Here is a 20,529-nt window from a genome sequence, read left to right as displayed (position 1 = left end):
GAGATGCCTTCAGACTATAGCCGTTGCTGCCTCCCAGGTGAGATTCAGGTTAACCACGCAGGCTCTTTATGGGGAGTTTCAATAATTGGATTGGATTCTGACTGTTGGCTAAACGCTAAGCTGCTGTGTTTGATTGTTTGATTGCTAAGAGAGGTTTCATTGATCAAGAGCATGGGACTGCACTGAAGTTTGTGGAGTGAACTTTCTTCAGGTGTTATTTCTTACTTGGGTTTTGAACAAAGGTAAGCATTTCTTTCCCTAAGATTGTAGCTGACCCTGCACCTCACAGAAGCAGTTGGTCAGTTCAGTCAGTTCAATTCATTTCAGTTGCTCAGTCGTGTCAGACTCTTTGCGACCCCATGGACTGCAGCACACCAGGCCTCCCTGTCCATCACCAACTCCCAAAGTTCACTCAAACTCATGTCCATTGAGTCGGTGATGCCATCCAACCATCTCATCCTCTGTCATCCCCTTCTCCTCCCGCCTTCAATCTTTCCCAGTATCAGGGTCTTTTCAAATGAGTCCGTTCTTCACATCAGGTGGCCGAAGTTTTGGAGTTTCAGCTTCAGCATCAGTCCTTACAATGAACATTCAGGACTGCTTTCCTTTAGAATGGACTGGTTGGATCTCCTTGCAGTCCAAGGGACTCTCAAGAGTCTTCTCCAGTACCACAGTTCAAAAGCATAAATTCTTTGGCACTCAGCTTTTTTTATAATCCAAGTCTCACATCCATACATGACTACTGGAAAAACCATAGCCTTGACTAGACGGACCTTTGTTGACAAAGTAATGTCTCTGCTTTTTAATACGCTGTCTAGGTTGGTCATAACTTTTCTTCCAAGGAGTAAGTGTCTTTTAATTTCATGGCTGCAGTCACCATCTGCAGTGATTTTGGAGCCCAAAGAATTAAAGTCTGTCACTGTTTGCACTGTTTCCCCATCTATTTGCTATGAAGTGATGGTTGAGCTTTAAGCCAAATTTTTCACTTTCCTGTTTCACTTTCATCTAGAGGCTCTTTAGTTCTCTACTTTCTGTCATAAGGGTGGTGTCATATGCATATCTGAGGTTATTGATATGCAAAAACAACACCCAGTTGTGGGTGTGACTGGTAATAGAAGCAAGGTCCAATGCTGTAAAGAGCAATATTGCATAGGAACCTGGAATGTTAGGTCCATAATTCAAGGAAAATTGGAAGTGGTCAAACAGGAGATGGCAAGAGTGAACATCAACATTTTAGGAATCAGCGAACCAAAATAGACTGGAATGGGCAAATTTAATTCAGATGACCATTATATCTACTACTGTGGGCAAGAATCCCTTAGAAAAAATGGAGTAGCCCTCATAGTCAATAAAAGAATCCAAAATGCAGTACTTGGATACAATCTCAAAAGTGACAGAATGATCTCTGTTCGTCTCCAAGGCCAACCATTCAATATCACAGTAATCCAAGTCTATGCCCCAACCACTAATGCTGAAGAAGCTGAAATTGAACAAGACCTTCTAGAACAAATACCCCCAAAAGATGTCTTTTTCATTATAGGGGACTGGAATGCAAAAGTAGGAAGTCAAGAAACTTCTGGAGTAACAGGCAAGTTTGGTCTTAGAGTATAGAATGAAGCAGGGCAAAGACTAATAAGAGTTTTGCCAAGAGAACGCTCTGGTCATAACAAACACCCTCTTCCAACAACACAAAAGAAGACTCTGCACATGGACATCACCAGATGGTCAACACTGAAGTTAGATTGATTATATTCTTTGCAGCCAAAGATGGAGAAGCTGTATATACAGTCAGCAAAAACAAGTCCGAGAGCTGACTGTGGCTCAGATCATGAACTCCTTATTGTCAAATTCAGACTTAAATTGAAGAAAGTAGAGGAAACAACTAGACCATTAAGATATGACCTAAATCAAATCCCTTATGATTATACAGTAGAAGTGAGAAATAGATTTAAGGGACTAGATTTGAAAGACAGAGTGCCTGATGAACTATGGATGGAGGTTCGTGGCATTGTACAGGAGACAGGGATTGAGACCATCACCAAGAAAAAGAAATGCAAAAAAGCAAAACGGCTGTCTGAGGAAGCCTTACAAATAGCTGTGAAGAGAAGAGAAGTGAAAAGCAAGGGAGAAAAGGAAAGGTATACCCATTTGAATGCAGAGCTCCAAAGAACAGCAAGGAGAGATAAGAAAGCCTTCCTCATTGATCAATGCAAAGAAATAAAGGAAAACAATAGAATGGGAAAGATTAGAGATCTCTTCAAGAAAATAAGAGATCCCAAGGGAATATCTCATGCAAAGATGGGCTCAATAAAGGACAGAAATGGTATGAAGCAGGTGGTAGAAGCAATTTAATATACACAAGACAGATTGCCAGCAGCCTTTCCAATCCCTACACATGCTTTTCCACCTCTAGTGGTGATTCTAAAAGAATACCAGGGAGCTGGTTGAAATGGTGCTTCCCAGGTCCCGTGTCCCCAAGCGTCTTTAATCAGATCTCGGGATGGGGCCCAGGGTGTTGTGTTTTTAATAAAAGCTTCACGTGACTGTCATTCAGGTGGGCTCAGGACCTATTCTGACACAAACACAACCTTGTATTTGTTTCCAGGGAAGAATAATTTTTTATGGGTCAGTTTTCTTGGCCTGAATTCAGGTCAGCAACCCCAGTTGGTTTCAGAACTATTAGAGGTTAGAGGATATAATTGTATTTTGTTATTTCCCAGCATTTTCAGATTTGGGTAAGAAAGTTAAGTGTCAAATAAAAAGACATTTATAAACAAGCATTTTTTCTAATATAAAGTTAGAGGTATAGACTATTGAGAGAGAGAGCACCTGTGAACACACTTGTGTGGGTAGCCATGCATACCCACGTGCCCAGACATACCCTAAAGTAGTCCCAAAAGCCTTGATGAGTCTGTGAAGAAATCTATCAGGCCTGGACCTAATTGAGACTAAATGTAAGTTCAAGTTCAATTTTATGTGTTAGTGTTTTGTGGAAGCAGAACTGGAGGTCATGGTTCAGATCCCTTATCCTGGTGTAGAGACCAGGACCCCAGGAGGGCAGATGTTTCCATGGGTAACAGCAGCTTCAGCTTCAGCTTCCCCAACTATAAACTAGGAAGAGAAATAGCCACCCTGCCACGTTGTTGTCGTGAAGGTTATGTAAGATGGTTTGCATTAGGACGTCTTAGAAACCAAAGAGAATGATACAGATACAGTTCCTGACTATCATGCATATCATGTTTTATTCTAACCAAAGTATTTAGAACTACACTAGGAGTCTCATGAGGTGAAATCACTAGTTGACTCTTAATCAGTGGTTATATGCCATTCACAGTGTATATATTTTTTCACAATACCCTTTTGATGCTCATCACGGTGAATTTGGAAACTCTAGATAATTGAAAGGATGAAAACTTGAAATTATCTATAATCCTACCACTCAGATGATCACTACTAAAATTTTGGTGTAAACTAACAACACCGTAAATCAGCTATACTCTTAATAGAAATTTTAAAAATTTATTTTTGGTATAAAGAGGTTTTTGTGTTTTCTCACACATGAGCATTCATTTTACAAAAATCAGGATAGATTAGGCATATGGTTTGCAACCCATTTTTTTCCTTAACAGTATATTGTGAACATTTTTTCATGTCAGTTAATACCATCATTTAAAATGTCTATATAGTACCCCATTATATGAACAAAAACATTTAATCAGTTATTAGACATTTCACTGTTTATTTATTATATGCAGTGCTGAAATAAGCATCTTGGAAATAATTTCATATTCAGCAGTTGGGTGTCGACATTAACACTGGCTGAAGGTATAAATGCAGTTAAGGTAACTGACTACAATTGGTATGTTGTTTAGTTGCTAAGTTGCGTCCCAACTTTTGCCACCCCATGGACTATAGCCCCCCAGGCTCCTCTGTCCTTGGGATTTCCCAGGCAGGAATACCAGAGAGGGTTGCCATTTCCTTCTCCAGGGCATCTTCCTGACACGGGAATAGGACCCGTGTCTCCAGTATTGGCAGGCAGATTCTTTATTGCTGAGCCACCTGGGAAGCCCTAACATTGGTATAAAATCACTTAGAAATGAGTATATAAATACAAAAATAAATTTTATTTATTTTTATACCCAGAAATTCTAACTTTCTGCTTTTGATCTTTCTAACACACTTGAGAGTTTAAAGTATCTTCTCTGTCAGTCTGCTCATGACCTCTGCCTCAGAGCACGACAGTTCTGACTTTGGCAACTCCTGATTTCCTTTAGGCCAGGCTGTTTGCAATTCATGTATGACCCTGTAGGCTTCACCACTGTGCTCTCTCTCACTCAGAAATTACCTATCCTATTATGGCAAAGGCTCTTCCTTTTATTAAACAAAGTCATCATCAGTCAGGAGAGAGACCTTTCACTTTCTGAATTTTAAAAATTGTGCTTTCTTCAGTTAAATGACATGTTAGGAGTATTTCTGATGTAAAATTGGAAACTTTCAGATACCAGAAGGCATTGCTTATCTTTGTAAATACACATGTTCCAATTAAAATAGGTACTAAAATATTTTGGTGGCACTTCAAAGCTCCCAATTTAGATTTAATTTAGATTAAAACACTTACTCTTTTTAATAAAGTTATAAAATTGATTATTAAAATTGCCTATTGAAGATTAAAAGCAGTGGAACATTTATTTTCCTTACAAAACAATTTAGTCTTCGGTAAGTAGAATTGTATTAATCAATTACGCTATTAAAATACAACTGCCATATTAAATCTGACTCATTTGTCATGACAGTTTCTATAATTATAGAAATTATACTTAGCTGCTTATATAGCTATAATCCTGCAATAAATATAAATAATTGTCTCTATTAATTCAGGTTGCAGTTACTGTCTGTTAAATCCCCAGTTAAATGGCAATCCGGGACCTTCATTTCAAATCCCTCTAAATCTTTGTTGTTCATTTGACTGCTGAAGCCCACAAATGCACCTCCTACTGTTGATTCCAGAAAGCAATTTATGAATAAAGTAGTTTTTTTTTTTTTAATACAGATATTTTAGAGGTCCAATTGGGCTTGAGGTTTGAGGTTGTCAGGAAAAAAAAAAAGAGGATGTACATGTTGAGTTGAGGGTGCTGACAAAAAGAAAGAGAACAAACCTTAATGTCTTGATATTTCAGTTTAGAGAACTATATATATATTTATCAGGTTGAAAAAAAATGCTTAAACCCTTCTTTGTAAACCCAAAGGACTAGAGTATATGGTTGAGTAACTTCACAACTTGTATCTCCGTAGGTGTGGATGAGGTCACCATCGTCAACATCCTGACCAACCGCAGCAATGAACAGAGACAGGATATTGCCTTCGCCTACCAGAGAAGGACCAAGAAGGTACAGCAGGCGCAGGGCTGTAGGGCACTGCTTGTTGAATTTCAGGTCCTCAGCCATTAGTTTTTCGTTTCATGAATTCTCTTACCAGCAAGCGCCTTCTGGAACCGTAGGGGAGCCAAGGTTTCCCCCTTCCATCCTTGTAAGAGTCACAGCTCACACATGTGTGGCCCCTGGGGTGCTTGGAGGTCATTCCATAAAGACCACAACCTCTTCCAAGCCAGAGCATGTAGAGGCAGCAGTTCTGGAAATAGAAATAGAAAGTCTGGGGAACAACAGCAGCAGGTATCATTTACTGAATGCTTACTTTGTGGTGGGCATGCGCTTCTCTACATGTAGCCACTCATTTCACCTTCAGGAGTTCTGCTGGCTCTTGATAAAACGTTTTTAATTTAATCTTAGGACACTAACCTCTATTGAGTATTGATCCTGACATGCATCTCTCATTAAAGTAAAAAAAAAAAAATTCACTTGAGTTCTTAAGACCTCTGGAACCACCGGGGTTTAGTTAGTGTAGTTTATTTGGTCTCCAGGCCATCTTCAATGTGCCATGCTGCCATTGCTGAAAGGGTCTTCTCTGTTTTTTTTCACTTACTTGTCTGCTAGCGGTTAAAGATCAGCCTAGCACTTGTTCATCCTTTATTTTGTCGCGGTGTTAGGAAATTTTATTTTTAAGGACAAGCTGCTTTATTTTTAACTTCTTGCTATTAAAAGCGTTTGATTTATTCTTGGACAGTGCCGTAAGCATGGCTTCCTGCAGCTTCTGTTTTAGTTTTCACTCATAGTCACAGTGGAGGTGAGCTGAAAGGATTCTAGAAAAGATGGTAGTCACAGTGGAGGTAAGCTGGAAGGATTCTAGAAAAGATGTTTCTACACTTGGGGTGGCATGACCCCCAGGGTCCAGGGATTTGCAGGTCAAGCCCAAGCCCAACCTCTCAAACAGTTGGAAAGGACATAAATAGGAAAGCATGTGGTTTCTTTCCTCTCATATGCAATAAAGCTCTTCTTCCAGCTGCTGCTGCTGCTGCTGCTAAGTTGAGTCAGTCGTGTCCGACTCTGTGCAACCCCATAGACGGCAGCCCACCAGGCTCCGCCGTCCCTGGGATTCTCCAGGCAAGAACACTGGAGTGGGTTGCCATTTCCTTCTCCATTACGTGAAAGTGAAAAGTGAAAGTGAAGTCGCTCAGTCGCATCTGACTCATAGCGACCCCATGGAGTGCAGCCTACCAGGCTCCTCCGTCCATGGGATTTTCCAGGCAAGAGTACTGGAGTGGGGTGCCACTGCCTTCTCCATTCTTCCAGCTAGACTTTTACTAACCTACTGTAGTGAGGCATGGAAGGGAGTGTTTATTTCTCTCCTTTCCCAAAAGGATCTGTAAGCTGGTAGAGCTGAGTTCAGTTGGAGCAGAAGGCCCACCTCCTTGGACAAAACGCCTGTACTTGCCCCTTCAGCTGTCACTTACAGGGCGTGGTCTTCGAACACAGTTGGGTGTGGACACACAAGTGTACATTGAATCATAGAAGCCTGGATCTCAATTTCATATGAGATAGATAGAGAACCAAGCTCTTGCATACCCTGCTGGAGGGAATATACTGCAGAATCATGCTGGATTTGGTGACTTCATAGGCTTTGCTGTGGGCTGGGGTCAGCTCACTGTCCTACTGCTTCTTGATGTCTGTCAGCCTTGGACTAAGGAGAGTTGTTATATTTTAAATTGAGATACATAAAATACTTAAGATAACTTTTTGCACACTTGTTTTTATTTTATTTTGCCCACACTGTGTGACATGTGGAAACTTAGTTCCCCGAATCTGTGCCCCCTGCATTGGGAGCATGGAGTCTTAACCACTGGACCATCAGGGAAGTCCCTTGAGATACTTTCTGAAGGAAATCCTCAAAGCAAAACCTTATTGTTTGCATAATAATGGGAAAAGCCCTGTATTGTAGAGTCTTTAACAATAGGGCCCAAGGCTGCCTGGGTAAGAGGAACCATGGGCACAGCTAGTAGAAGTGGACAGGTGCTGGGGCAGAGGATTGAGTTTAATGTTTCTTTCATGTTCGAGCAGATGCCAGGTTTCTCTGTATAAGGAATGGTCGTATTTTATTTGTCAAACATATCTGGAGTTTCTGCAGGGTATAAAGCCCTGTGCTTGACAGTGTGAGAAGCAGGAAGTTGACCGCCCATGAGAAGTTTATTATAGAAGTGGGAGAAGTCAGTAGGTGCCCAGATGCTATTTGCGATCTGAACAGAGAATGGATGGAGGGAAGTGTCAAGGGCAGACTGAATTTGGAATGACCTAACCTCAGAGTTTCAAGTTGGAAAAGTGGTGCTATAATTGGAAGGAGTAGCTTTGAAAGTCCCCTCCTAAGTGCTAGGTGTTACTAGGACTTGGGGAAGCCGGAGAAAGTAGGTGATGAGAGGGTTGGTCCAGACTATCTCTGAGACCCATCTCAGTTCTCGACATTTGTGAATGATTTGAGAAGATTCTCTGAAGCAGGCTGCACATCACCTCTTAAAGCCTGCACACACCTCTAGAGGCTAAACATCATAGATGCCATGGTGCTGCTGGAGAGCAGGGAAGGAAGAAAGAAGGGACAGAAGAAGAGGGAAAAAGTGAAAAGAAAGAAGAAAAATTATTGTAACAAGAGAGTTCAGCCATCACTCAGTGCTCATGGTTTGTAGGAGGTTTAATCCCCGAGGAAGCATCTGTAAAAGCCACACTGAATTGGGATATCTGTCTGCATATGTGTTGCTGACTCAGGCCTCTGACTTGAAATCAGTCAGTGGATTTTTTATGGTGACAGTGGAACCTTTAAGAAACAGTACACAATGGGGAAGTTAAGGAGTGAATGGGGGGACTTCATCCTCACTGCCTCTGTCAACACCATTCCAACTTGGCATGGAAAACAGAGGTTCTCTCAATAGGTGAAGTGTTTTGCATAGGAAAACTTCATGAGCCTACTTTCAGCCACATGGCAGCCTCTGGTTTCAGCTGGAGACTTTCTGGAACCACCTCTGGCACAGTTGCACAAAGTCTTTTACAGGAAGTTATCAGCAGGCCTTGAGGGCTCTGCTTCCCTGGCAGCTCTCCACTCTGACCACCTCCTTCTTAGCAAGGCCCTTGACCCTGGAAAGGGCCCTGCCCCCTGTAGGCTGAATCACGGGTAAGTGTAAGCAAGTTGTGAAAGGCATTCACTCATAGCTTTTTGAGGCTTTGTGTGCCGCTCTGGTTTCATTTTATTTATGGGGGAGAAGGCAGAATCAGCTTGGATTTTATCAGAGCAAGGTCTGATCTTCCAGTTTCTGACCTTTGGGTCTGGCCAAAGGGAATGCTGTTGAAGAATACTTTGACCCAACACCCCAGAGTTGTCAAAGAATCACAACCTGCTTTACAAACACAGGCCTCTATTTTTGTCTTATTAGTTTTAAAGGGACTATCAGTTACTAATCAACTTTTCCATGTTCTCGCCCGTTTTTCTGAAGGAACTTGCATCAGCACTGAAGTCAGCCTTGTCCGGCCACCTGGAGACAGTGATTTTGGGCCTATTGAAAACACCTGCTCAGTATGATGCTTCTGAGCTGAAAGCGTCCATGAAGGTAAACATGTGTAAAATGCAATCTCTGTCAAATCTGCCATTAATATTTGTGAATTACAGCTTTCTGAGTATAATTAGGTGATTTTCAGTTTTGTTGAATTCTCATTTGGAGTCATTTTGGGGGAATGAACTGAAGCTTTAAGTCTCAGGATTTGTACCAAAAATATTTCAATTACTTTTTTTAAGACTGTAAAGAAATTTCATGATGCAGAGAAGTCAGTTACCAGCTGCTACTGCTTGGCACCTGGGCAATTGGAATACCATTTGGAAAAACTACTTCCTTGATTACACTTCCTCCTTAAAAAAGATTTGTTATGACATTAAGGCAAAAGTAAAACTCATAGCTTTTGTTAAGTGAAGCTTAACAGAAATCTGCTGATGCTCTTTTGGTTGTTTCTTCTTCTGACCTTCTCCTTGCTGGTCCCATTGTTTGATTCAAATTTCGGGCAAAATCAGAATATCACTGTGGATATTAAGGGAGATTTCAGATCATGAATGGCTCCTGTGTTTTCAAAGCATATCCTGCTGAGTGGTGTTTGTATTTTTGCAGTTATTTTGAACATGGATTTTAAGGTTAAAGTAGAGAGTAAAAATTCCAGGTTTCAAGTGCCCCTGTATTTCGTGTGTACCTAAAACATCAAGTGTTACATAAATGCAATAGATACAGAAACATAAACACATGTTACAGCAAAGCATAGAATCCTTTTCCTAAGGTGCCTGTGACACTTTGAATAATGTGTCACTGCCCTCTGCTGGTAAAGCTGGGTAAAGCCTCAGTATAGAGGGAAAAGCTGCAGTTCTAAGTCCGAGTGTGTTTTCTGTGATGCCGCCATTTCTGAATTAATGGAGAGACAGACCTGTAAGCCTGTCACTAGCTAATGTTACAGTTCAGTTGTCATCACTTCTCCCATAGAACACTTCGAAAGGGAGGCAGCTTCCCAGCCAGGCATTTTCAGGGCCCAGAAGTTGATAGCTCAGGGCTGCTATTTGCTCTGAAATCAGTTTTCCGGCTTAAGCCTAAGCTGTGCTCAGTTTATTTGAGCAGACTTGCTCTGAGTTATCTAAGTAGACTATGTTGGAGGGAAGGTATAATTAAGAATGATAAGATGTCAACAACACTTAAAGATTCTGCTTGATAAAAAGAACACTGAAAACACTCAGTCTTGGGACCTTTGGAGCCGTGGATGAACCAGCTTCCCCTGGGTTTCTTCTGACCATCATCACTTCAGATCAGTCTATCTTATTTTCTCCAAGAATTCATTTAGTTGCAATTTGTGCAGTTTTACTTGTATCTGTTATTAGGTATAAGTGACCTGAAACAGACCTGTAAGAGCTGTCCATCGCCATTGTAATCTCTGTAACTGGGTCCAATGAAATGTGCTTTGCCTGCTGGATCTTTGACCTTGGGCCAGCTCGTCCATTAGCTATCACAGCTGAGTACCCTTCTGAAATCCATAAAGCTCCAAGTGACATTAACTGAACAATGCTTAAAAAAATATCTGTTTTGACTTCTGGCAGTACCACTGGCAGTATCTGCCATATGTTACAGTAGACATTGCCCTTGTGATGGGAACTGTGGACAGTCTGTGGAGAGCTTGGGCCAAGTTTGAAATCGCCAAGGTCACTTTTAAATATAGAGAAAAAACACTGTCAGAATTTTCCTATATTAAAATGGGCATATCACTGATGCAAGAAAACAAATCTATGTTGCTATACCTATTTTATATTTCAACAATGTTAAGAAATAACATTTCTTCCAATGCATGAGTTATTTTTTAGACTATTTTTACATCCTCGAGATTGACAAACTGCCCCTTAAAATATCTGAAGATGCTTCGTAGTCTCTGTGTAATATTTGTATAGAATGTTGTGTAGACCTTTTGCTAAGGGAAGAAATTTTGGTTTTGCAAGCACCTCTACAAACCATGATTAAAAACTCTGGGAGAAGAGGCCTTGGCTCATAGATTAGATTGAGGAATAAAATTCAGAATTAACTATTAACCTGAGGCTTAGCTCATATTATACAAACTACTTTTTTAGGGGCATATAAACTCTAATAAGTTTAATTAATAGCTGACACACTTCTCATGTGGATAAGTAAGTTTCTTATTGTATTAACACCTTATAATTGATTTACATTTTAAACAGTTGTAATTCTGCTTAGTTCAAAGTGATATTTCCATATTCGGAAAGATGAGTATTAGAGAATCCTGATTATTAAATCTTGACTTTGATCATGAAGCCAGCTTTGAAATACATGTTTCATTGAGTCCTTTCAAGCTATCTGGCACGCCAGCTCAAAAGTGTATATATTAAATTTGAATACATCACCCATCAAATTCTCATTCCTTAATAAAGTGTTGGTGTCTAGGTTTATTTGGCACTTCATTATTTCCTTTTGCTTCTCTAAAATGCCTGAAGAGTGCATAGTAATCAAGCAAAAATGGAAGTACAAGAATGAAATTTTTAACATTAACCCAGTTTTACATTTCAAAGAGGTAAAGCTAAAAATTTTATCTTATCTATTCCTTTCCCTAGTCAAAGACTTATTTCAATCTAACAATGCTGACCTCCAATGACAGCTCAAAATTTCTATATTCCTTTATTTTAAATTAATGAGCAGAATTGTGTAATAAAGAAAATGATTTCTTTTCTATGAAAATAATGGCTGGTTATTAGAGGAGTTGAAAAATAAAGAAACATAAGGAGAAGATGAAGTTATTCATTTTATAAACCCATTGCCAAAAAGGGCTATATTTTAACATTTTAGTGTATTCCATTACTGTCTCTTCCCATTTCACTATATGTGTATATATAGTAAGGAGATTTATATTTATATATATATATATATATAGTTGAGCTAAAAAAACATGCCAGTTAAACCATCCTTTATTCTAGTGAAGCTTTTTTTTTTTTAAAGGAATAGAATATAACATCACCTTGTGCCAAGGAATCAGTACAGATCCCTCTGGAGGAATGCAGAAAGGGGTGCACTGTAGACCGAACCCGTGTGTGCAATTTACCTGATTGAGTTCAAAGAAGTGGGCTAGTGGCCGGGAGGGGTTTCCCTGCTAATGTCTCTGCTGCCTGGTTCCCAGGGGCTGGGGACTGATGAGGACTCTCTCATTGAGATCATCTGCTCAAGGACCAACCAGGAGCTGCAGGAAATCAACAGAGTCTACAAGGAAAGTGAGTAGCCCCAGTTCCATGGTGTGCCCATTCCACCTTGTTTCCGGGACCACTATCCTGGCCCCCTGGTCTGGTGTTCAGGATAGGATCCCTGGATTCCGTGTGTATAAACACCTGCCATATGGACTGTCCAGGGGTTTGCTGTGACCAGGTCACTCTCCTCCATCTCCTGATGGCCTGGGCTTTGTGACTACATCCCCCTAGAACTAGTTCAGAAGAATATATGGGAGGGAAAGCAGAGACTATGAAACAAAAGAGATCTGATGGGGAGAAGTAGAAAGTATCCCCCATGGATTTCATGTACTGAGTGCTGTCCAGTGTCTGCTGAGAAGATTCCCAGACTTGACTGTGGATCATTGTTTCAGGAGACAAAAGAACCCATGTGCACCAAGCAGTATAGGAGGCCAGAGGTGGAGTAAATGACGCAGCGTACCTGATATGTGGTACTTCATTTCAACATAGGTGTTATTTTGAGTAGTAAAATACACATTCATTCAAAAGTACCCTTTAATTCTTACTAGTTTTTTACCGTTGTGCATTTTCTCAATCAGTAGATATAAAGCACAGTTTTGTGTGTGTATGTGTATGCAGTCCTCCAGTTTGTTCGATGTTCTAAATAAGTGTAATCAAGAAGTTTGGGAAATAGTATTTTAGCTAGACAGGAGGTCCCTGATCAAAGCTGAGCTTGAGGATCCCCTGTCTGATCCTGCTCTGTGTATCCCTTATCACTGATAATAATACAATAATACTAGTTCTGATTTTATGAGGGTAAAATTCCTTCTTGAGAATCCACCCTCATTTTTAGGGGTACATCCACGCTGCCACAGATTTCTGCTTTTCAGAGGCTTAGTGGGCAGGGGCTGGGTGGGGTGGCTGGCTGCGTAGGCAGGAAGTGTTAAACTAGATGTGTTGTTTTCCAAGTGTACAAGACCGATCTGGAGAAGGACATCGTTTCCGACACATCTGGCGACTTCCGCAAGCTGATGGTCGCCCTCGCAAAGGTTGGTTTCCGGTTCGTTGCTTTGTCCTTGCTTCCTCCCAATGCAAGTTGCATACCTCCTTTTATACTCAGGAGCAAATTGACTCAGTCCTCTGGGCCTGCCTCAGAAATTCCAGCTGTATTTTGACAGTGGGTTTGCACTCTCAACTGCAGAGTTGTCATTTTTGTATAATAGGATTTCTTATCCTGCAAAACCGTATGGTCAGGTGGATGGGGCCAGAGGAGGAAGAGGCAGCTCTTAGCTCCTGGCCTGGATTTGTGTGCCAGCCTTGTGACTCGGGGAAAGTCATTTGCCTCTCTCTGTCATCACTTAGGACCCAGTGGGAAGTGACCCTCTTGTTTCTTTCACCTGTTATCGCTTCTTAAGGGATAGTTTGTCCAGGTAGTGGTTTGCCTGGAGAGGAGGTCTTTGCTTGTTTGCCAAGGTTAACACATTAATGTAGCTGAAAGGCACTTCCGTCTAAGTCTGAGGTCTGACCCACGTGCAGATTAATGACTCTGAGCGCTGCGAGGGAAGAGGAATTTCATCCAGGAACCCTGAAGACAAGTGGGCACACTCCACCCACACCTGCATTGCTGTCACAGCTCCATTCCGCCCTCCCTAGCTCCCTTCTCTACCACCTGCCCTGAGTGTGGCCACCTACCCATCATTTTGAAATCCACTTGTATCGTTTTACTCGTACCCTGATCAAAACTCATTTCTGCTGTATCAAATACAAACTCTCAACTGCCTTCAGGCATCCTCCGTCCGCCGGCCCTCCCTTAATCTTCCTCCCCAGGCTTTCCCCCTGCTCACCTCAGTCCTCTGAGACTTTCCTCTTGTGTGGAGGGGCTTTCTCCCGTTCCCCTGTACCACCCTCATCTGACACATCCTTTGGGTTTACCTCAGCTGCACCCCATTGTCCATAGACTTTGCTGATGATACTACTTGATGGATTTCTTCCTTTTTTTGCATTTCTCATCTGCTTAGAGCCACAGATACTGTGTTGCTTTACCATTTATCCCATCCTTATTTCTCCTTCGGGATTGTGTGCTCTCCGAGGGAAGGAATTTAAATATCATTACCTTTTTGGGGGGTGGACAGAGGATGGATTCTGTAAGGTGCTTAGCCCAGGAATGGGTACCACAGAGGGTATAGCGCCCCACTTCACTGCCTCAATTATTGTAGCAATCCTTGGTCTTGCCTAGACTTTTAAGTGAAGAAAAATTTTCAGAGGGTGTCCATTCAGTAAATAGTGGCTTACATGAGTTGGGGAGAAATCAACATTTTCAGTTTTAAAATGTACAAAGATATAAATTTGATGTTCTTTCTCTTTTTTTCTTTTAGGGTCGGAGAGCAGAGGATGGCTCTGTCATTGATTATGAACTGATTGACCAGGATGCCAGGGTCAGTGCCAAGCTTCTTGGTTTGATATTTTGTTTCCTAGTCTCTGGATCGTCTATGTAGTCATCTGTCCTGTGTAACAAATTACGTCGAAACTCAGTGGCTTAGAACCACAAGCATGTATTACCCCTCAGTGTGTGTGGGTCAGGCAGTGGGAAGTGGCTTGGCTGGGTGGTTCTGGCTCAGGGCTTTTCCTGAGGTTGGAGACAAATTTTTGACCAGGGCTACATCCTCTGAGGGCCTGGCTGCATCAGGAGGCTTCCCGGATGGCCCACTCACGTGACTGTTGACAGGAGGCCTTAGTCCCTTTCCACATGGGCCTCGCTAAGGGGCTGTCTGAGTGATCCCACAGCGTGACAGCAGGCTCTCCCAGAGAGAGTGATCCGAGAGAGACTGTCAGGAGGAAGCCAGGTGCCATTTAGGATGTGATCTCAAGAGCCACATGCTGTCACTTCTGTCACACTCTGTTCTTTAGAGGCAAGGCCCTAGGTCTGGCCTCCAGACAGCAGGAGAGGAGGTAGGCTCCGTGTTTGGGAGGGAGAAACGTCAAAGAACCTGTGGGCTTCATTTTCACTTTCTGGGAGCCATAGTTATACGACCTTATAATGCCGGTGTTAGTTACAGGATCAGCATCTGACTCACATTTGCTCGTTCAGGCTTTGCTTGTATGGAGGAACCAGTTTCCGCAGGGTGTGCTACAGCTGTGCGCACTGGTGTGCAGTTGCTGCAAATGAACCCTAATACAGTATATACAGCACACAGCAGTGGAAGAAGGTGGTAGAGGCGTGGCCAGGGACGGGCAAGCTCACCGCCCCGGGTCGTGGGGAGAAGATGAGGGAGGCAGAGGTCCTTCCTTCCTTTCTGGCCAAATGGAACTCCTGCTGCTTCTCATCCCATAATCACTGAGAACTAGTTGGGAAGCTGATTCAGATCACTGTGAACTGCCTGCCTTTCCCAGAGGGTCGACAGATGTCTCAGTGTATTTCAGAGGAGCTGAAGAACAAGGTTATTCGTTTTAGTTTTAAAATTCAGTATATTTCACAGAGTACTTTTAGCAGAAGGTAGAAAAAGCGTTTTAATAAAGAAATGGAAGTTAGGCTTTGCAGCGCCCAGATAGTGGACGGTCACTCAATGAGTATTGGCTCCTGCGTAAGCCTTTCTCCCTCCTTCCTTGACAGTCTTAGCATTACTTGTAGCCCCTAAATTTTCTAGAAACTGAGGACGTGGTTGAAGCAGCTTTTTTCCCAGCTACATCATTTTCTCAGTTTCTAAGAAGCCCAGGGTAGGTACCTGGCCTGCAGCTGTCTTCAGTAGATGGAAGGGCCACATGGAGGCGAGCTGGAGGCACTAGTGAGCACTGGCTTGTCCTTCTGTAGATGAGCTCTTGGTTCTTCCCTTGGCGTTCAGGGAAGACTGGTTCAGCATCAGCTTCACGCACAGCCTAGTCTCATACTGCATGTCTGTGCCTTGGGAAGCCTGCTCTTAATCAAGACTTTGACATTGATCAAGAAAATAGCACATTTTTCCTGTGCCTGCAGTGCCATCCTCCTTTCTCATTTGGCATTTTGAACGCATAGATTTTTTTTGTTTTTTTTTGCATGATGTGTTTTTAACGACCTTGCTCTCTGGACTGTGGGGTTAACTTTCCTGGCTGGTTGTGCTCATAGGATCTCTATGATGCTGGGGTGAAGAGGAAAGGAACTGATGTTCCCAAGTGGATCAGCATCATGACCGAGCGGAGCGTGTGCCACCTCCAGAAAGGTGGGTGCTGCTCTGGGGAGGTCTTAGAGTCCGGGGCCTGAATGAAGGGCCCTCTCAGTTGGGTCATTGCCAGCAGGTGTCTGTGTTGGGGCTCGGGTCTGCCAGAACAGAGTTCATTCTCTACTCTATACCTTGTAATCTCATGCGTTTTTCCTCACCAAGTCCATTCAACCTTCTCTCCCATTTTGGATGCTTTATTTTTGTCCTAAATGTTTTCCATGTTTGGTGCCTGTTTGGTGGGCTGCCTCTTCTTGTCTAGGTCATTTTATCTTGCCAAATTTTTTGAAATAATGGACTTGGCTGGGTGCTATGTACTGTTTCTTGTAGCTTAGATAAAAAGGGTTCCACTCTATAGAGATGAAGATGGTCAAAATACATGCCCTGAGCTGTGCCATTCAGGACGGATGCATGGGAGGGCTGTCCCAGGGCAACTGGTGCAGTGCTGGCCCTGGCTCACAAGGCAGTCCCTGACCCCAGGATGCTGTGATCATCCATGTGTGTGTGACGTGTAACTCTGTGGGTGACCACTGACAGCTGTCTTAGTGGCTCTGTTACAATAATTGTTTGTTGCTTTTCTTTAGTATTTGAAAGGTACAAGAGCTACAGCCCTTACGACATGCTGGAGAGCATCAAGAAGGAGGTCAAAGGAGACCTGGAAAATGCCTTTCTGAATCTGGGTAAGCAAGTGCACGCACACACACACACACACACTCACACACACACACACACCCCGCCCCCGCCACTGCCCCGTCCCAGTGGAATCCGCTTTCAGTCCACTGTGCTGAAGCAGAGCAGTAACGAATGACCATCCTGATAATTCAGGTGGCTTTGGGATGTGTGACTTCTTTACATGTTGTGGGTAGTTTCATAATCTTCACCGTATGAATTTAAGATGTGGGACTGAAGAAGGGCTTATGTTGGTAGAATGGAGAGCTGCCCGGGCAGAATAAGATAACCAGGGAAAGGGCTCTCTCCTTGGGGGCCACACACATATATGCATCAGTTTCTGTGGCCCTCAGACTCCCCTGATTTGAAAGCCCTCGGGGCTTCAGAGGATCCCCGGTCTTCCCTGAGCATTTCCCATTGTGCGGCCCATTTGCTGACCCTTTCTTCTCCCCGCAGTTCAGTGCATTCAGAACAAGCCCCTGTATTTTGCTGACAGACTGTATGACTCCATGAAGGTAAGAGCAGCCTGCCAAGAGGTCCATGTTTCCGCACTAGGCTTTTCTTTCTTTGTGCCCCACACTAAGTCTCCTTAACTAATGGATGGCGGAAGAGACCCCATTGTCTGGGTGGCCACACTGGTCAGCTGTGCTCGCACCCGACAGAGGGAAGCCCGCAATCCAGTGGTTTTCAGTCTTCGGCTTCTCCCAGCTACTTCAGTGCGTTTTTGTGGACAGGCAGAAAACAGAGTGCCACAGGACGGAAAATGCCAGATGGTGATCACGTTAGATTCCTGCTCAGCTTCCTCAGTGATTCCCCCCTGGTGCCCCAGGGTGAGGATGGGCAAGGAGGAGAGAGGCTACTGAGCAACCACTGTGCAGGAGGCATTGTGCTGCTGACCTCATCGTAAATCATTACTGAAAAACCTTCGGGGCTTGTGTGGCCGTCTTCTTTCTAGAGGAGGAGAATGGAGCTTGGAAAGCTTTCGGCTTGCTTGAGGTTGCAAGCCAGACTTGAACTTGAGTCTGTGTGAGTCCAAAGCCAGCCCTGCGATTTTCCCTTCAGTGGCCATCTCTTCCCACAGTCCCATCCCCTTTTCCACTTGTCACATGTGCCTTGTGCTTCTGAGCCCTTGCCGCCTCTTCCTGGGCCACCCTCTGATCCACACGGCCTCACTTCCCTTTCCCCTTAGGTTCCATGTCACGTTTGACCTGTTCTCTGGTGTAAGGTTCCGGAAGTAAACTCAGTGGTCCTTACTGTTTGTTCCATTCATGATGGCACGGAGCTGTGGTGAACATGGTTACGTGTGCTCCCCGAACCCCCAAGAGCCAGGAGCTTTGTGTTACGTGGGTGAACTCGCGTGCTTTAACTCTGAGCCTTGCAGTAGTTAGTGCTCAGTTCACGTTTGTTAAATGCATGGTGTGCAGGGGTTTGTGCCCCTTGTGTGTTTGGAATTCCAAGATGCGCATTGTTCTTTAGGCAGCAGTTTCAATGTTATCATTGTAATCTCTTAGGGCAGCATCAAGAACCTAGATCAGTTCCATGTGCAAGAGAACCGACCAGACTTTTTTTTTAATTATTATTTTTTTATTTTTTATTAAGGATCTTAGTGCCCCAATCAGGGATTGAACCCCTGCCCCCTGAGTTGGGAACTTGGCGTCTTACCCGCTGGATCACCAAGTCCCCGCTAGACTCCTTTTTAATGATTAACATTGTCAGTGAATTGTAACTGGGAGTATGAATTTGATTTTCAGGGCAAGGGCACTCGCGACAAGGTCCTGATTAGAATCATGGTCTCGCGCAGTGAAGTGGACATGTTGAAAATTAGATCTGAATTCAAGAAAAAGTACGGCAAGTCCCTGTACTACTATATTCAGGTAAGGCCCCACCTGGCCATCAGAGGGCTGGGGGTCCCAGGCGGGTGTCCGTCAGAACAATGGCGGTTTTCTGCCATTGGTGGTTTTCTGTTTCCTAACTCCCCGGGGGAGAGATGCTACTCATCAAATATCAGGGGTTTATTCTCAAAGTGCTATTACGACGTGTCCTGGAAAGTTAAAGAATCAGGCAAATATTTTATATTTCCCACACCTCTTCTACAGTGATAGTTGGTGTTCATGACAGTGATCCTGTAAGACTTGCTAACATCCTGAAAAGACTTCAGGCAATTCAAACTGCATTTTATTATATTTGCATTTCTTGAAACTCCTCTGTGATAAGCCTGGGCAGCATTTCCTCACTCGGAACCCCCGTCTCTTCCCCTGGTGTAGCCTGTCCCTGTTTGGGAGGGATGGAGCATCCTTTTATAAGCACTGATTGCAGTCACCGTGGTCCCCCCACTGTGTTTATTTCAGACGTATGTTGCAAACCCCTTTTTCTGAAAGATCCTGAAAATGTCAAAGGCATGTCATTGGTCACCAGGGATGAATTCAGAGCTGAGTTCACTACAACTAGGTTTCATAGGGCATATGTTTAAAATTCTGGGGCCATTTAGACTCTAAGTAATTATTTCCTTAATCCATCAGCTTATTCCCACGTGACGTTACAAGTCCACAAAACAACACAGGGAGACAGGAAGGTGCCTCGTGTGTCTTCTCTGGAACGGTGCAGGCCGGGGAGAAAGAGGGTGGTGTCTGCAGGACCTCAGTGCAGGAGGAGCAGACCAGGTTCTGTCCTCTGGTCACTTACCATGTTAATCCCAGAACCCCCTGTTTTCTACGCTTGTGGCAGTAACCCCCCTGGACCGTTCTCTGAGGATCCTCTGATGGTGTGGGGGCATCTGGGCAGGTCCCAGAGGGCCTCCATGTGCCGTGGGCCTGCTTCTCTGTTCCTGCAGAATTTGGATCTGTCTCCTGACCTAGAATTTCTTTTTTTCTCGGCCATTTGTAGCAAGACACCAAGGGCGACTACCAGAAAGCGCTGCTGTACCTGTGTGGTGGGGATGACTGAAGCCCCGCGACAGCCCAAGCATCGAGGACGGCTGCCCCGTGCTCCAGCTAACAGTTCTCCACAGTCAGCTCGCGGCTAACAGCCCCCTGTGCCCGTCCCCGGGAGGATGACATTAGCACTGCCCACCCCACCCGCTCTTTTGTTAGTTTAGTTTCCTACGCATTACCTGGCTTTCCCGGCTAGTCCCTCTTTATAGCCAAAGAAATGAACATTCCAAGGATTTGGAAGTGAAATCTATGATGTGAAACACTTTGCCTCTCGAGTACTGTGTCATAAACAGATGAATAAACTGAATTTTTACTGTTGGAACAGGTACTTGTGGACCTTGCTCTCAGTTAATTGTTTCAAAATCAAGACAGGCTTCAGGGTGGTCTTGTTCAGCTGGTAAGGCTGCCCCCTCGAGGAAGAAAGCTCTTGAAAGGAGCTGTCCAATATGGTAGCTACTATCCAGATGTGGCTGTTTACATTTACATTTATTTAAATGAAATAATTTAAAATGTTAATTCCTCAGTCACGCTATTGACATTTCAAATAATCAGTGTCCATACGTGGTTAGCACCTAGTGTATTGGAACAGCACAGGCAGCCTATCAAGAGTGGATGGG

The 20,529-nt window shown here is 43.5% G+C and overlaps 1 protein-coding gene across 1 annotated transcript in view; it reads left to right on the top strand.

The window, feature by feature from the left end:
* ANXA2 (annexin A2) overlaps window positions 1–20,240 on the top strand; it is a 43,599-nt gene extending 23,359 nt beyond the window's left edge. Inside the window, exons 4-13 of the mRNA XM_010840775.1 lie at window positions 5,293–5,387; window positions 8,870–8,983; window positions 12,081–12,171; window positions 13,093–13,172; window positions 14,499–14,558; window positions 16,223–16,316; window positions 16,898–16,993; window positions 17,439–17,497; window positions 18,734–18,856; window positions 19,866–20,240. Of these exons, the coding sequence (XP_010839077.1) occupies window positions 5,293–5,387; window positions 8,870–8,983; window positions 12,081–12,171; window positions 13,093–13,172; window positions 14,499–14,558; window positions 16,223–16,316; window positions 16,898–16,993; window positions 17,439–17,497; window positions 18,734–18,856; window positions 19,866–19,925 (872 nt within the window). The 3' untranslated portion in view covers window positions 19,926–20,240. The remainder of the gene's footprint in view (window positions 1–5,292; window positions 5,388–8,869; window positions 8,984–12,080; window positions 12,172–13,092; window positions 13,173–14,498; window positions 14,559–16,222; window positions 16,317–16,897; window positions 16,994–17,438; window positions 17,498–18,733; window positions 18,857–19,865) is intronic.
* Window positions 20,241–20,529: the final 289 nt, after the last annotated feature.

The sequence above is a fragment of the Bison bison genome, unplaced genomic scaffold (genome assembly GCF_000754665.1).
Source record: "Bison bison bison isolate TAMUID 2011002044 unplaced genomic scaffold, Bison_UMD1.0 scf7180017864146, whole genome shotgun sequence".
NCBI lineage: Eukaryota > Metazoa > Chordata > Mammalia > Artiodactyla > Bovidae > Bison > Bison bison.
This window is presented reverse-complemented; position numbering and strand designations above follow the sequence as displayed.